Below are 18,549 nucleotides of genomic sequence, written 5' to 3' on the forward strand. Positions count from 1 at the left end.
TATAAAATTTATAAACTATATAATTGGCTGCATTGATGTTTTAAATATATAAATTTATAAATCTGCAGTAAATTTTCATTTCTTTAATTACGATCAGCCGGATAGTCAGTTATGTATATAAATTTAATAAGAAAATCATTGAAAAACCGGTCATCATTATGTTCAGGCTAATCGGATACTGTATTTGTATGTAAGATAAATCGTTCGAATTCTTCATTACTTAACGTTTTTAAATGATGTCACTGCGGTAAATGATAAAATATTACAGATACTGACAAAATTTAACACATATCTGTATACATTATTTATAATTTTGATGTTAAAAAAATATGTTGTTTTTTCTCGAACCATGGACGGAAATGTTGGTTTACTGTTTTATCTGAATTGCTTGTGGGATGTATGTATGTACTATGTACTATGGGATATGTATGTATGTATGTATGTACATATATTATATGTTCCATTCATTCTAAATTGGGCAGCTGGATTTGTCAGTCGTGCTTCACACATATTTTGTAAGTTCATTACAACTTTTTATACTTAAAATTATTTTCATATATGTATAAATTTGAATACATCTTAAGGTAATTAATATTTACTATGTACGGTAATATAAAAATAACTCAATTTTTTGTCAGAATCAAACAATAGTTGTCATATTCTTATTCAAATTTTAATATTTAAATAATTTCGAATATTTCATTTGTGTATAATAAATGCATCAATAGTTGGTAAATTCAATCGGGTCCATTTTAAATTTATGCTTGTTTCTTGTTATTCGTTAATTAAATAAAATAATATCAATTCAATTAATTAAAATCTTATAGGCCTGTTCTATAATAAATAAAAAAAAATATATGAAAATTTTTATAACATACATATTAAAAATACGCGTCTAAAATATGAATACGTTGTTAAAATACAGATCTTGGTTCTAAAAATTTTGTAAATTCCCGAGAAAAATAAATATTGTCAGATAAACTTAAAATTCCTTAATAAAAAATCACATAGCGGACTTTTGTTATATCAGCATATTGTGAAATCACATTAGAATGTTTGGACACAAAGTATGATAAATAATAAAAGCCTTGAAAAAAAAAATAAACTAATTTTAATATTGTGATTTTCAAAACAAGCAGATGTGAAAAATTTACCTGATAAACGCAAAGATTTCCTATATAATTTATTGTTTCATATTTGTGGAGTAGAAATATCTATCTGTTTATTACATATAAAAGAAACATAAAAACCTTGAGCTATTTAATCGTTACCTTTACTTATTTAAAATGCATTGATGTAAATATTTTCATATATTCACTAATACATTAGAATTTTCCAATTAGACATACATATGTACATATGTATGTTTTCATACATACATATAATCATATTAATGCTGACTCAATTTTAAACTATACTGTTCATATGTATGAAATAATTTATTCATATGTAAAAAATATTTTTTCTCAAATTGATTACTTGGTAATAAATAAAGGTTGTGGCTATTTGCAGGTACTATATCTGCGAATTATTGGCTATTTGCAGGTACTATATATGCGAATATATGCAGTTCACGCGCATTCGCAGAATGATTTGCGCCTGTCGCAGATATAGTACCTGCAAATAGCCACAACCATAAATAAATTTGCATCACGCATGAAGAAAATTGCTATCGAGGTTTATGTCACTTACATGAGAAAATCACAGTCATGATTTGGATTACATAAGATAAAATTATTTTGTGTTATTAATGTTGTGGCAGTCTGAGAGAAATAAATCACATTTCATATTAAAAGTAAATCAAAACAAAATTATGATCATTTATGTGAATGTTAATGGTTTGATCGTTGACACTGGAATATAAATGAATACATAAATAGCGTGTCATTAAGTTCATTTCTGTTGGAAGCATCAGACAGGTGACGCTTAAATATTTGAAATTGTGGTGGAGCCATTATTATAAAAACGTTATCTGAATTTCTCAAATTTTGGTAATACGAATTATTATTTTTTTATAGGAGCTTATATTACAATGCCAGAACTATTGGTGACCGTATCAGAAGGTAAACTATGTGGTGGATCGAGAACTACCACCGAAGGTTTCCAATATAACTTTTATTTAGGGATACCTTATGCTAAACCTCCAGTAGGAAACTTACGTTTTCGGGTAAATATATATATTTTTTATTGATATGTGAAATATTTTTAATTCTGAACATTATTTTTCACTATGTATTCTTATTATTCTCCGACCTCTATGATTCTTCGGTGAGCTTATATGAGTCAATTCGTGTATTTTTAAATATAACTTATTAATTTGGATACCTTTTATATATATGTATAATATTTTGGGGAGCCAATAATTGAATCTACAAAATATTAAGAAAAAAATTCTGCCTAAGGTCTTATTTGAAATTGAGTTCTTGTGATAAATTTGTTTTGAAATCCATGTTTTGGAAGCTGGTATCTGAACGTTAATAATATTGACTTAACATAAATATACGATAATATACTAGATCAATTTTAGATAAGTGAATAGTCTGCAGTTGTTTAAAGATAATTATATTTACATAGTGAGGGGATGCAATTGTTTAGTCAATGAATGGATTTTTTATATGAATAATAATAGCCGAAGAAAGAAAATAAGCAATAATAAAAATAAGCAAACTGTAAGAAACATATAAAAAAATACATATAAGTGATAAAATAGAAAAAATAATCACATTGACTTAATTTGATTTAATCTATTGACTTTTCAGAATTCATGAAGCTTGTTTTTAAAATGGCTTAGATTTCTAAAAGTTACTAATTGATTAGATAAATTATTCTAAATTTTAACCTTTCTATTTGTTAAGACAGAATCTCTAATTATCTTAGATTGTTATATTATCTTGTTATTAAAGTGTTATTTTTAAATAACTAAACATCTAATTGTTTTTGCTCAACTTTGTATTTTCATTTAAAATTTATTAACACAATATTAGTAATTTTTAAACTGAATTGCAACCATTAAATTTATCATGTTTTCAAGTTACCAAAAATTTAATAGATATTTTTCATTGTGTATATTAAAGATTTTAAATAAAAACTTCTATTTTAGGATCCTCGTCCTCCGGAGAAGTGGGATGGTATTCGCGATGCTGTAATTCAGCGCGACATAAATCCACAATTTGAGTTGGAAAAAAGATACATTCATGGCAAAGAAGACAGTCTATTCATTAACGTATCTACACCGAGCTCTGCTACGAGCAGTTCAAAACTGCCAGTAATATTCTATATTCACGGTGGTGGTTTTTACGTAGGCAATGGAAATTTTTCTGAAATTCGTCCAGATTATCTTGTAGAAAAAGGAGTGGTTTTCGTATCGATAAATTATCGTCTCGCTCCGTTCGGGTTCCTCTGTCTTAACACTCCCGAAGTGCCGGGAAACGCTGGTTTGAAGGATCAGGTGTTTGGCTTGAGATGGGTTCAAAAGAATATTCACATATTCGGTGGCGATCCTCAAAATGTGACACTGATGGGATTGAGTGCTGGAGCGGCATGTGTTCACTACCATTTAATGTCACCGATGTCTCGAGGATTATTCGTGAGGGCCATCATGGAATCTGGCACGTGTGTAAGTGGCTGGTCGACGCAAACGAACCCCGAGCAGAATGCTTTTGAACTGGCTGAGAAGTTGGGATTGGACACAACCGACAAACAAGTAGCTTTAAACTTCTTACAATCTGTATCGTCCGATGATTTGGTAAATGCCTCTCGTATAGAATTTACATATGAGATGGATATTTTGTTTTGCGGCACCGTAGAGCAACGCCACCCTGATGTTGAACCATTCCTCGCTGAATCTCCATTGGATATGATGGTTTCTGGAAATTACAACGTTGTTCCTTGTATATGTGGTCTAGTATCCCACGAAGCTATCATGTTCTTAGGCAAAAACATCATATCTATGGTGGCCGATAACAAGTTTTCTATTACCTTAGATCAAATTAAAGTGTTGATCAAACGGCACGCGAATTATGATGCAACAACAGAGCAAGCTAAAAAAATGCACTATTTCTATTTTAAAAATGATAAGAATCCAATCAGAGGCTATATCGACATGGTTTCAGATATGTTTTTTACCAGAGACGGAGTGAAATCTGTTCAAATTATGTCTAAACACAACAAATCAGTATACTTTTATTTATTTGGTTATGGTGGAGATCTCAATACTGTACAACCTTGCGCTTTGAATCCTTACGATGGAGCTAGTCATGCTTATGAACATTTATATATATTCAAAAAAGAAGAAGACGGTACTACTATAGCTGCTTCTGATTTGAATGTGAGAAAAAAATTAACTACAATGTGGACAAATTTTGCTAAATCGAGGTATAGTATTGTTATACATACGTACATGCAATATTATACATATATTATGATTCAATATGTTACATTATTGGTTGTGGCTATATGCAGGTACTATATCTGCGAATTATTGGCTATTTGCAGGGGGTTTGGTGTATCCGCTCTAAAATCGCCACACAAATTGAACGACAGATTAATGGACGGCTGCTTTAAATGCAATTCTCGTCTTCTCAAATGATAGATTGCACATCAGATGACGAGTAACCTTTCGATGTGCACAGATGCAATTATTAAAATGGTAATTATTAAAATTGAGTTGTATCTTTCTGGCGAGTTTAATAAGGCAAGATTCGGAACTTATTAAACTCGCCTGAAATATCCAACTCAATTTTAATAATTGCATCTGTGCACATCCAAAGGTTACCCGTCATCTGATGTGCAAGCGGTGCAATGCGCATCCGCTTATAATCCGATTATAATTTCTTACATTTAATGTATGCTAGACTTGTTTAATCAATCATTCATTATACATGTGACAAATAAATTTCGCACGTTATTATAATAGATTTATATCATTTAGCTAGTTTGCGGCTTGTACTTGTATGTTTGTAGGTATAATACGTTGTATATGATAATAATCTTCTAACAATTAATAATATTAACTAATTTGGATTATATTTGTACTCTACGTCACTTTACGAGTTCGAACTAAATTTTGAGAGGTTTAAAACAAAATTTTAACAGTAAACTCTCTGACAGTGACAGTTCACGCGCATGCGCAGAAGGCTTTGCGCCTGTCGCAGATATAGTACCTGCAAATAGCCAATAATTCGCAGATACAGTACCTGCAAATAGCCACAACCTACATTATTAATTAATTTATCGTTTTAGTAACCCCACCCCGACGATTGATGACACTATTGAGACAATATGGAAACCAGCAACTGAGACTGAAACGAATTGCTTGGAAATAAAACAAGATTTGAAAATGATCAAAAGCCCGTTTGCTGAACGATTTGCTTTTTGGAAAGAATTATTTTGAAACAATTTTATTCGCAATTTATATTATATAAAATCGTAATATAAAACAAAATGCAATTTTATTTGTGCAAAATTTATTAGGCCTGCATCTTAAATTTGTCTTATACATATATTTCTTTGTATTCAATTTAAATATTAATAATATAATGAATAAATATTCTTAAAAATACATTCCAACTACTTTTAATCAATACAAATTATGACTACGAATTTTGCTGCATCTAAATTGATTTTTCACAGGGGATCCCATAAAAACCTTAAAAATTCTTCCACGACTAATTTTCTATCATTGAAGAAAATGATTATGATTATATTTATTATTCTTTATTAATTTATTATTTATTCTATAATTTATTATATATAATTCATTTAGAATATGAACTGGGTTTAATAGGTTTCCAATATCACAGTATATTTAAATGCTATTTTTTATGTTTATGTATAGATGTATTTATGTTTATGTTCAAATGTATTTTTTTTATGTATAATTGATGAGTATATTATATTCGTTATGTATTAATTTATGTTTAATTGTTATTTTGTTTTTTTTGTGTTATATTTTTTGACCATTGTGGCGCTTTAGGAATTCCTGTTATGCCACAATGGTCTGTTTAGAATAAATAAATAAATAAAATTTAGTGAACTGAAAAACAAAGGATATAATAATTAATACTATAGGTATAATAATTGAATATGGAATATAAAGAAAAAAAATGCACTGGAAAAATAGCTTGTGACTTTATCATCACAAAGTGCCATCTATATAAAAAAATTATTAGCATTCAAGTAAGAAATTACCATAAATATATACGTATATTTTGATTTTTAAATGCTTTTTATTATTACGAAATTATGTTCACAATACATCTTATATCTATTTTAATAGCTACTGATCTACTGATCATTGTCTATTTCACAATTCAATTTAATTTGGTTAGTAATCATAGTATTATATTATTCTAATGTTAATCTACAGCATAATAGGAAAAAGAGCTCAAAAACCTATTTACAATCGTATATATGTACGTATATATTATTATTGTAGATAGTCAAACATCTCACAACACAATTTGCAGGTATACAATTGAACTTGCTTCAAGCACAGATATTTCATATGGGTGGTCTATATAAAATGTATTTTATGCAGTATACTTTTTGAATGTTTTATATTGAATAATGAACACACAATTTTTTTCAAGAAGAATTCTTAATGTGCATTAAGTTTATTATTACAAAAAATAAGAAAATATTACAGGGAATATCTGCAAAACTTCGTTTCTATTGATCAAGTTATGTCAATTAGCATCTATAAAAAAGAAATAAACCAAATAATTATTTATAAAAACATGATAGTGACCATTCGAGCTACTAATACCAGTGTAGTATGGTTATCATATTTTCAGGTGATTGCTAGTGCTGATTTACTTCTATCACATGTATAAAGATTTTCAATGTTCTTTCAACTGCTTTTCGCAAATACATAGATATGTATTTGTATGTATTAAATTTTTAAATTAAGTATGTATGTGTGTATTTAAAGTATGATTTTTTTTTTAATAAAAATTGTATTATTGTGGCAAACATTAAACTTGTGATTATAAAATGAAATGTGTCGCTCAACTAAACTACTATCATTGATATTTGGAAACGAAAAATGACTCAAAAATTTTGGGAAATAATTTAATATATGCTGCCTATAAATTTTATGATTACTTCATAATTTATTATATTGAAATACTGGAAAGAAAAAATTCCTCAGCTTCATGAAACTTTTAGGATCTTCAAGTAAAAAAAAAAATGAAAAACATATTAATCTCAAATAGCATTTTCCAATCTAGATTTGCATTGCATTGAACACAACATTTATCTATTATTATAGATAATTTAATGTATGTCGGCCTACAAATTAAATAATCATACAATGTGCAATAATTATTATCAATCTATTTGTAATCAAGTTCAAAATGAATAAACTATAGTTATGTACATACATATGTATGATAAGTTAGCATCTTCTTACCTACAAAATAATAATTCATTTATAGAATGTCATTGCAAATATGTAATTCATTACACTTAAGTAAATAACTAATCAACAATTTAATAATCATAACATTTATATAATAATGATTACTGTCACAATTTATATTAATATACATCAAAGTATTTAAAATAAAGTCGTTTTACATACATAAATAAACTTAAAGTCGTGACTTAAAGTCACGATTTCATTGATTTATGCACTATATTTCATTATTTTACTTACCTCCTTTACGTTTCACATGGCTTTCGTGTCAGTGGTCATTTTCATCTCTTATCCGATCGTTTTCATACTTTGCCATATTGCTCATTTTGGTCATCAATACACGTTAATGTATCGTCTGCCATTACGTTGGAGATAAAAATATCGTATACAACGCGTTTTAAAAACAGGGAAAGTAAATCTTCCTGACGTTTAACAAGGCGTAAACTGTTCGCCATGACAGGGCCTTATCAATTTTAATTGTTTAAACGCCTATAATTTACTCTATATTTTATGAAATTTGCTCTATTGGTTCTCGTTATCTATAATATATAAATTTTTATAGTTTTAACTCTCATATGTATATATAAATTTCAAATTTGGCGTGTAGCTTCTTAACACGATTTATATTGATTTATGGCCAAAGATGTCAAATCTGACATTTCACGGCTAAAAGTATATCTCCTCACGGAGCTTTATCTGCGAGATAAGTATTCAATAAGAAGTTATGTTGTATCTAATTTTTAATATGATTTACAATAAGCTTACATACATTTAGTTTTTTACAATAAGCTTACATACATACAATTAGTTCAACAGCTACCCATAACCTCAAATTTCATTGTTTGTTTCTCCAAAACAAACTTTCTAACCAATACAAGCTACACATGTACACAAATCAAACAGTGATAGTTTTATTTTTAGTTATCAGCTGATTTTTTAGGCTATTTCTTTTGTGGTCGCAAGGGAGTATATACATATGTACATATGTGTGTATGACAATAAAACTATACATACAGCCACCTATACATATGAGTTATATTACGCTGTAATATACATATGTATTATGTTTCAATTTAGTAATTGGCATTTGAACACCTACACCAAGGTGACCATTCGTACTATTTTTACCAGTGCGGTACTGGATTTCTGAGTTTCGTAAGTCGTGAGATAAAACCAGTACACTTTTTTTTATCAAATAGATGAATTTAAATATACAAAGCTTTCAGTGAAAATGATGTCTCCTATAATATTGACAAATTAGTCAAATATTGTCTTTGTTTATTAGGAACATAAGCATTTGCCGAAGGAATTTTTTCTTCGATGAACAATATGTGGCCCAGAGATAAAACGGAATATTGAAACTTATATTGAAAGTGAAATTATATTGAAATATTGAAAGTGTTTGCTAATCGATAAGAATAATTTTAACCAGCTCTGTGTAGAATTTAATTTTTAATTTTTAAGAGCATTAAAGAAAATGAATTCTTTATGTTAGTTTTTAATAATGGAAGTACATACATGTTTTATCGGTAAACGGACTACTAGTCATGTGTGAACCAGTCACAGGACAACCGGTCGCTTTAGATCGGTCACACGTGATCACCCGTCACACTAAAACTGGTCACGAGAAAACTGGTCACACCCTAAAATCGGTCACGAGAAAACTGATTGACCGATTTTAGGGTGTGACCAGTTTTATCGTGACCAGTTTTAGTGTGACGGGTGATCACGTGTGACCGATCTAAAGCGACCGGTTGTCCTGTGACTGGTTCACACATGACTAGTAATCACCGAACCGTTTTATCACTGGGCCACATACAAAAGTTTCTTTATCTTTTTTTTGATAAAATGTCCTGGTTATCCATTTGAAAAAATGGTCACCTACACACATGGTACTGAGCCGAGTGCAAATTATACAATAAAAAAGGTGGCAATACACTTTTCAAGGTAGCCACAGGTATCGAGAATGAAAATATAAGCCAGACACGTTTTTTTCCATGAAGCCCTAGTAACTTTAATCTTTACTCCCATGCTTGTCCCTTTTGTAGGAATGCATTACAGCCATTATAGAGATATATGTATAGGTATATAAGTACACAAATAGGCACCAGAGAAAGTCACGATGACCACTAAACAGGTCCAGGACGCGACCTTCCATCGAAGACGCTAGACTCCTACACAGTTGTAGGACGCAACCTATCCAGAGGACATTTGGACCTACATATATAAACCCCCCACAGTAGACTCAACAACACACCTCATCCAGCTACGCCACCATGGCTACGTCTAAACTACCGATATCTACACCCGATATTTACGAATTTTTCCATAACCAGTTCCTAAATAGCAACCACATGTTGCAATATGGGAACTGGATATGGAAAACTCGAAAATATCGGGTGTACATAAATATCGGTAGTGTGGACGTAGCCCATGAGCAGAGCAACTAATTCATACAGCTACGCCACCTGGAACAAAAGAGGACACTTTGTAACTAGGAACTATGTCTTAGTTCCTACTCCTCGATAATACTGTGCAATATAAACATCTGTAAAATATATTAACAATAAAAAGAAGCTTCCGACAAACACACCATTGTGTTTCCATCAGAGAAATGTAATATTAATAGAAGTGGCTTTAGGTGTTCTTTTGTTGTCAAGTGACATTCTGTCCACGGACAAATCTAAATAATTTTAGCATCAGTCGTATTTGCCGCTTAGTGCTTGACGTATGTCCGATAAAAACTTCTCTGTTTGTTTATATTATGTACTCGCAAGATGGGCAAGCATCGGTAAAAATTGCACAATACATTCAAAAACACACAATAAACAACATGGGATACATTTTTATAAGTAAATTAATCCGATTGTATTCCGTGCGATGTAGCGTATTTATAGAGACGTACCGCGTAAAATTGACAACACTTATTTATTCGTAAGGGCCCCTCTATTCTTATTGTATCTCTCTGGTTTCCATAGGCACCATACCTTCCATGCCTACATTGGTGACCCCTACAACGAATATCGCACCTTCACGACTACACCTAGTGACCACGGACTACGAACATCTCGCCTTCGCTGCAACCGTCACTACCTTCCTACACTTTTATGGTTTTTTTTTAATTATTAATCATACATACTATAAAAATGGATATCATAAATACATATGTATGTATATAGAAATATTTATAATTAGTATTCATATATTAATTCAAACAATGAATTTTGAAGTTAAGTTTGAGCTGAAAAGCATATGAAATAAACAAATTTATTTATAAATAGACTTTTATGCTTTTGTTTTTCACACCAGTAAAACGTGGATAAGTTTGTTTCATACATATTATTACATGTTAGTAACATATCATATCATATCATCATATAGATATATGTATAATATCGCTATTCTGTGTGTCTGTATGCGTATCTGCGATACCGCTCGCCGTACTTACGTACATGTAATAGTCTTTTCGATTCGACGGGTGACCGTGAAAAAGTATTCGACCGTATTCGAAAATATACGTTTATCATGCATACATATGAAAAACGGTTAGTATATATATCAGTGGCGTGCGGTAAAAGTCTTGCTCCCCCCGTCGTACATCCTCACTTAATTTGCGCGAGCAGGATACAACAGGAACTAGAGAAACAGGCTTTTCCTCCCGTATCCTGCGCGCGCACATTAAACAAGGCTGTATGACAAAAATAGAGATATTTTCATTGTATGCCACTGATATATATATATATATATATATATATATATATATATATATATATATATATATATATATATATATATATATATATATATATGTATATATATATATATATATATATATATATATATATATATATATATATATATATATATATATATATATATATATATATATATATATATATATATATATACGCCTACATAATTTTATCACAAGTACATATACATATATCAATTTTAATGTAATTTTTATACAATTTAAATATAGTTTGATTCAATTTTTATATTTTCTAATACGTTTATTTATTAAAAATTTTGAGAAAAGTAATCGATTACTAGGAAAATTATATTCTTTTTAAATATAACTCGTAGAAGAAATGAATACAAAAAAAAATCAAGTCATATTACTATTATGTAATTTCAACATTAAATACTGTTTTGGAAATAGATATACTATAATATGGACTTTGATACAATGAAACTGTTTTCAAGGCAACCTGTTTCGTTTTTGTTGAAGACAATATTAGAAAAAAAAAAGTATATGATATTTTTTCATAAATTTTCGTGTTTAAATAAAGATGAGAAAACATTTTATAAGGGCATCTATTTACATATACGTAAATTATATAAAACCATAGTATAATATATTATAATCGATGTTATCGTTGAAGATCTTTTGCGCAATGCCAGTCTGGTAATTTTTTTGTCAAGCAGTTATTGGCAGTGCAAATATATTCATTCCTAGTTTCATTTTAGCATCATAGTTCGAGTCGCTCTCTTCCAGTACGGTCGTTTTTGCACACTTGCATCTGCGAAAAACAAGTGTATCACTTCTCAGGTAACACAATATAACCGCAAATCATTGAGGTCGACTCTTTGGTCTCTTTTTATTGTAAATAGATCTCGACGAATGCTATTACATATATACATTTTTATTGTTTCACCTTGGGCCTCAATTGTGAACATAGCATTGATGACAATTTAGTGTACGAAGCATTGTAGCTCTATTGAGATAACTGCATGTTATAGATATATACATAAGTGCTGATATCAACGGGCAGTTTATTAATATTGATTTGATTGCAGGTTCAGAGCTTTCTCAAATTTGGAAAAATGTCTAACCCTGAAGTAACTGTAGAGCAGGGTAGGTTGAGAGGATGTACTCTAACCACTGAAAATGGATATTCGTACAGTGGGTTTATGGGAATACCTTATGCCAAGCCACCAATAGGAGAACTTCGATTCAGAGTATGCCAATTTATTTTTAGTTCCGAATACTATCCTATAAGTGTATATATGTAGATATAGCATACGTATAGCATGCGTATAACAAGCGCGTATTCGAATATGTCATATAAAAGTGTTCTCCGTTCTTAGGATCCCCAGTATCCAGAAAAATGGGAAGGAGTACGTGATGTCATTACTGAAAGCAATGACAATCCTCAATTAGATAACGTATTCGGGAAAGGCTTTAAAGGAAGTGAAGACAGTCTTTACTTAAATGTATTTGTACCCAATGGAGCGTCTGTAAATTCCAAGTTGCCAGTAATGGTGTGGATTCATGGTGGAGCTTTTATCATGGGTTCGGGAGGCCGGGAGTTATACGGGCCAGATTTTTTGATACAAGCTAATGTGATCATTGTCACTATTAATTACAGATTAGGACCGATTGGATTCCTGTGCCTAAACACTGCTGAAGTGCCTGGAAATGCTGGTTTGAAAGATCAAGTATTTGCCCTAAGGTGGGTTCATAAGAATATCCACGCTTTTGGAGGAGATGTTGATAATATTACTATATTTGGAGAGAGTGCTGGTGGAGCTTCTGTTCATTATCAGATGATGTCTCCAATGTCTAAAGGACTTTTCCACAAAGCTATAATTCAATCTGGAATGTCAACTTCCTCTTGGGCTACTCAGAAGAATCCGGAAAAAAATGCTTTTGACATAGCTAAGGATTTAGGATTGGAATCTTCTTTATCAACTGATAAAGAAGCTGTATTGAAATTTTTAATGAAAGTTCCTATTGAAGATTTGGTAAATGCTGTTACCAAACCAATGTTGGCATCTGATTTGAACCCTTTTGTACCAATCGTAGAACAAAGCTTTACCGGAGTGGAACCATTTATAACTGTCAATCCACTTGAACTAATGACGACTGGAAATTACAACACAGTGCCTTGCATTCAAGGTTTTACATCTCAAGAAGGGGCACTGTTTTTGATGAAGGGTCATAGTAAGATAACTGACATAACTAAGGTTACCAAGTTGAGTGACTCTGGTATCGAATTACCAAAAGTGTTGGCGGCAAATTTTGGGAAACCGCTGAATGACGATAAAATAGCGTATATCACGAATAAAATTGAACATTTTTATTTTGCTAACGAGGAGAATTTTATTGACGGATATATTAATTTGATGACCGACTTAGTGTTTTTGCGAGATATAGATCGAAGCGCCAAGTTACATAGCAAACAAAATTCTGTCTATTTATACAGATTATCTTATAATGGTGCATTGAATCTGTTCAAAATGCTAGTAGCGTACCCATACAAGGGAGCATGCCACGGAGATGATCTTTGTTTCCTGTTTAAACAAAATTTTAAAATGGATGAGCTTCCCGAAGGGGTTGAGATGCCCAAAATCACTGAATCGGATATATTGACCATTAAAAGATTTGTCAGTTTGTGGACCAATTTCGCTAAATATGGGTGAGATTGGTTTTTGCTTTTTTTTACCGGTCATTTTGTGTTTGTTATAATGTATCGATTGTATTGGTTTTGGTGTTGTATTTCAGAAACCCAACGCCCAAGTTGTCAGATACAATAACTACGATTTGGGAACCAGTCACCGATGATAATCTTCATTGTCTGGATATTGACAACGAAATGAAAATGACATGTGATCCGTGTGCCGAGCGAATTAAGTTCTGGAAAAATCTTATGGATTAATAAAAAAACAAGCTTGGAATAATAATACTTGTAATAGTATTCATATTATAATATATACATTATTCTTTACTGTAATGTAATTAATATATTATATTTTTGCAATAACTTTATATATAAAAATATTAATACATATACATATTATATGCAATGCGATTTATTTTATTTCAATCATCATTTACATATGTGGATTGTTTCAAAGAATGTAAACAATTTTTTAGCACGATATTATAAAATTGTTGATTCAATTGCTATCCAAGAGTAATGCTGTGTAGTAGACAGTTTTGTGAGTTGAATATTTTAGTCGAATGTTAACCTTGGACAGATAGAATTTCACACAGGTTAATTATTTATGTAAACAGGAAAAATTAGCTATTTTTACAGTAAATTATTCAATTAACAACTGTGACTGAACATGGTTCAGTCTGGGTTATTACATAGCATGGTAAAATAACAATGAAGTTTCAACAATTTTATGATCCGGCTAGTAATAAACAATGAGAGTGTGACTTATATTTCATTTAAATCAATTTGAATTGGTATGATGCATTCCTATTGTCACCGTTTATATGAATAAAAAAATATTTTTAAGACATTACACTTTAGATACAATTATTTGCTCTTTACATGAAGATAAGCAAGTATTTAAATAAATAACTGCTAACAAGCAATATAAAGTAATTATGTAATTAAGTAATCCTACTAAAATTATGATACAATAAATTATTCTGTAACATTTGTATTGTACATATGTATATATGAAGTTATATTTATATTTAAATTGGCACTTAGAGTGCCAAAATAGTTTATTACACAAACAAATGTTATATATGTACATACATACATATAAATTGCAGACTTTCAATCCAGATGGCAATATTTTCTAGAAATGATTACATCTCAATTTGATTTTCATTTATTATAATATATAGAGACATCTTCAGATCAAATATAACATTATACAAACAAATTTTTTGTAGAGCTGTTTTGAAGCAGCTGTAGATGTCTCCATTGGGGGTGAGGAAATGGGACGATTTTCCGGGAAATTTTCCGTGTAAGTTCCGGGACAATGTTTCCCCCGTTAGTCAGTAAGGGAGTTTCGCGGAGGAAACAACCCCCTTTCGGATTTCGCACCCCTAAAACCTACCCCAAGGTCCCCTTACACTCATACACTCATCTCCAACTCATCACTTTTGCAAAAACGACCAGTTGCATCAAAAAAGATTCGCGTCCAGATTTGTGCTCATCGCAATTGCACTCGCTTGATTTTTTGGTGAATATTGGTCAACAGAGAAGACTCTTTTCAGAATGATCGGTGAGTTGATAATGTACCTACACAATATTTTTTTTGTGTTCAGCCTATTATATGATTTTATCCGTTCTGTTAATTGTCTTTCCACCATTTTTTCTTTCTTTTTAAGTCTTGCACCATTATTTTTTTCTGATTTCTCTGGGTTTCATTTGATAAAGTGTTCTAGTATATTAAAATCTGTATAATTATTAATTCATTTTTATTTTTTTATGTGAACATATTATTGTAATTTTTATATTTCTAGATTGTAATTAATACTTTGGTATATGGTAAGTAATCTGGAACTACTACGTATTTCAAGCGAAAAATAAATAATTTATCAACATTATCTTATACGCATACATATATAAATAGTAAATTAATTTTTTTTAGCCCTATTTGCGTATCTTTATTGACTAGTTTTGATAAAAATTTACATATAACATTATTATACATTACACAATCGTACACTTTTGGTCTAATAATAGGTATAAGTCGTCTAATTGTTTCTGCCCCACCCTGTATATGTAAAGAATATATGCATCAGAGTAGTTCTAACAGGGTTTAATATGCTTAAAATAGGTGAGAGATCTTTTGTTGAAGATATTGATGATATAACTATGGCTATTTACAGCTGAAACATTATTGTAATAAGAAGCATGGAAATATAATTATGAATTGATATTGAATATATTTAGAAATCTATGTCGAAAAATTGACATAATTTTTTTTTATATTTTGTATGTACACATAAAATATAAAAAAGCACAAAAGAAAAAAATATATGACACGACTTAAACCTTGAAAATTTTGTATATTTTATTATGGAATATTAAAAAAGTTATTTAAATAAATAAAAGTAGGGATTGCTGTAATAAATTTTGTGTATTAAGAAACTTATAATATTACATATGTATATGTATATGTATGCACATGAAATGCGAATGATATTAATTAAATATGGAATAGGAATTCAAATTTCAAATAATACCTGTATATTATGAGTGATATTTTTTTCATCTTTTATATAAATATTGTAATTTAAAAAAAAAATCATTGTTAATTATTTATATTGGTTCCCGGAAATATGCACTAAATTGCACTGAATGGTGGCGCAGTTTCGAAAAGTCCTAATTTTCAAAGGCGCTCAAAAAAAACTTGCGCAATAAAATTCCACAAAAAAATCTCAGAACCCTCGCATAATATACAAATACCTTTTGAAACTTTTTTGTGGAATTCTATTGCGATAGTTCTCCTTGAGCACCTTTGAATGTTTTGATGTCTCGAGAGTGCAACTACATACATATCTCGAGTGCATTTTTCCGGTCACCATCTAGATGAAGTTGAACCTGAAAACAGTATTTTTACTTGGAGCATATTTGCACTTGTTAAAAGTAATTTATTAATCAACTTAAAGCGTTGACATAAATGCAAAATTATCCAATATGGAGATGAATTGAAAAAATCGAATCCATTTTTATCTCCAGATCAACTGGCAGACATGTTTGTTTTACTCTCAATGATGAATTGTCACACAAACCATCCGGGGTGTGTCTGTCTGCCCGCATCAATTAATTAATATATCTCCCAACACCCAGAAGAGTAGATATATCTACATGTACATACGTACGTAGATACGTTTTCATAGTGTACGTCTTCATAATTTAACGGACATAATTTAGAACGAGGCGGAAAACCGAGCATTTTCATAGTGGATTTTCATAGCCGATTCGAGTTGAATGTATGACCGTTTTTATTGAGGTCATAACCTGTTAGCGTCTTTACGGACCACTCGACCGAGACGCTCGTATCTCGTATATTTACGACGACAGTCTCAACTTTTATTTTTTTATTATTTTCCATCGACGATAAATTTGCATTTCGGTCGATCGCTTTCCGTTTCCGCGCTCGCGGCGAGAAAATTCCCTTTTCTTCTGACGGCTTAAGGGATCGCCTTCAAAGCGTACGCGCCACGAATATCAAATTACAATAAACTCGTTCGCGCCGATTTATTGATTGAAAACACGCGAATTTTCACTTAAAGCTATTATTTTCAACAAGGTAATTAAAACTGCTTTAAATTGTATATACATTCTGATTTTTTTCATATACATCAACATCATTTACAGCCTTTCACCATCCACTGCTGGATGAAAACCTCTCCAACATGCTTCCATTCGTCTCTACTTGTGCAACTCTCATCTAACTCATCCGAAACATCCTATAAATGTCATAAACCAATCTCTCATGAGGTCATATTCTCTCGGGTACTGTTCGAGCACTTCTTTCATCCATAAATCGTTCGTTCTTTTAACTACGTAGATCAACAATTGTTATTACAGTCACTTTATTTATTTATTTATTTTACATATATACCAGGAAGGCCTTACAGGTAAATCCCAATGCGCCTTCCTGGCCAATTTCAAATTACAATTACAATTACAAATGCAGCATTTTTATTACAAGTCGTTGAATTACGAGACACTGAAAAACTCGCAAATTAATGAGACATCTATGAATTGTACATAAATTTTATTATATATTAATCATACTCAAATAGTGGTACTATAGTAGATAGGAAGGATTTTTAGCCAATTTTTTTCCGGGAACCGTTTCAACAATGAAATCAGAGAAAATTGGTAAACTCTGATAGGAAACGATCAACCTGGAGTCACAAATATCCAGGTCTGACCAGCACTACAGAAAATTCTCAGAAAATTTATTTTCAATCGAGGTCAGCTCATGGGATCGAACCCGGTGCCTCTCGGTGTTAGGCAGAAGCTTAACGACCGAGCTATGCTGCCGGCTAATATATTGATCAGTCAATTATAAGTACGCATATACATATCTGTTAGTTAGTTAGATTTCAGTGAGCTTATGTTATGGGAGATTATTTTAACCTATTTGTCTGGTAGCGTGCGCTCATCATTATTTCAACAGGACGCGTGCGTGGACTGCAGTGGTGAGAGGGGTATCTTCATGTCATTATTAATTCGTACGAACTTATTATTAACTTAACTTTCTCCTAAATTTATCCTAATATGTAAACACCGTTATCGGTCACTTGGTCAAACCTATGTATGTCAATATAAGGAAAAAATATCACTTAAAACACTCCTGGGGGCTAGGCTTGCGATGGGGCGTGGCAGTATAGATTTGGCGTACCTAAATTCTAAAAAAAA

At 30.8% G+C, this 18,549-nt stretch overlaps 2 protein-coding genes across 4 annotated transcripts; both read left to right on the plus strand.

The window, feature by feature from the left end:
• Positions 1–398: 398 nt before the first annotated feature.
• LOC143918960 (esterase FE4-like) lies at positions 399–5,553 on the plus strand. The gene is made up of 4 exons (XM_077441088.1): positions 399–515; positions 2,019–2,167; positions 3,101–4,374; positions 5,242–5,553. Exons 2-4 carry the CDS (start codon positions 2,033–2,035, stop codon positions 5,390–5,392), a joined length of 1,560 nt encoding a protein of 519 aa, XP_077297214.1. The 5' UTR covers positions 399–515; positions 2,019–2,032; the 3' UTR covers positions 5,393–5,553.
• A 2,497-nt stretch (positions 5,554–8,050) lies between these two features.
• On the plus strand, positions 8,051–14,225 carry LOC143918994 (para-nitrobenzyl esterase-like). Of its 3 annotated transcripts, none has more exons than XM_077441143.1 (5): positions 8,051–8,138; positions 10,396–10,527; positions 12,218–12,379; positions 12,509–13,839; positions 13,926–14,115. In XM_077441143.1, exons 2-5 carry the CDS (start codon positions 10,525–10,527, stop codon positions 14,077–14,079), a joined length of 1,650 nt encoding a protein of 549 aa, XP_077297269.1. In that variant the 5' UTR covers positions 8,051–8,138; positions 10,396–10,524; the 3' UTR covers positions 14,080–14,115. The 3 variants fall into 3 exon arrangements, with proteins under 3 accessions (XP_077297269.1, XP_077297268.1, XP_077297270.1); XM_077441142.1 differs by having other exon boundaries at positions 8,060–8,124; XM_077441144.1 differs by lacking the exons at positions 8,051–8,138; positions 10,396–10,527 and adding an exon at positions 11,895–11,969 and having other exon boundaries at positions 13,926–14,225.
• Positions 14,226–18,549: the final 4,324 nt, after the last annotated feature.

Source organism: Arctopsyche grandis, chromosome 11 (assembly GCF_051622035.1).
Source record: "Arctopsyche grandis isolate Sample6627 chromosome 11, ASM5162203v2, whole genome shotgun sequence".
Taxonomy (NCBI): domain Eukaryota; kingdom Metazoa; phylum Arthropoda; class Insecta; order Trichoptera; family Hydropsychidae; genus Arctopsyche; species Arctopsyche grandis.

Coding starts and splice junctions, on each gene's coding strand:
- LOC143918994 (XM_077441143.1), top strand. Junction 12,380..12,508: donor TAGGAGAACTTCGATTCAGA/GTATGCCAATTT, acceptor CTCCGTTCTTAG/GATCCCCAGTATCCAGAAAA. Junction 13,840..13,925: donor ACCAATTTCGCTAAATATGG/GTGAGATTGGTT, acceptor GTTGTATTTCAG/AAACCCAACGCCCAAGTTGT.
- LOC143918960 (XM_077441088.1), top strand. CDS start 2,033: ATGCCAGAACTATTGGTGACCGTATCAGAAGGTAAACTATGTGGTGGA. Junction 2,168..3,100: donor TAGGAAACTTACGTTTTCGG/GTAAATATATAT, acceptor CTTCTATTTTAG/GATCCTCGTCCTCCGGAGAA. Junction 4,375..5,241: donor ACAAATTTTGCTAAATCGAG/GTATAGTATTGT, acceptor TTATCGTTTTAG/TAACCCCACCCCGACGATTG.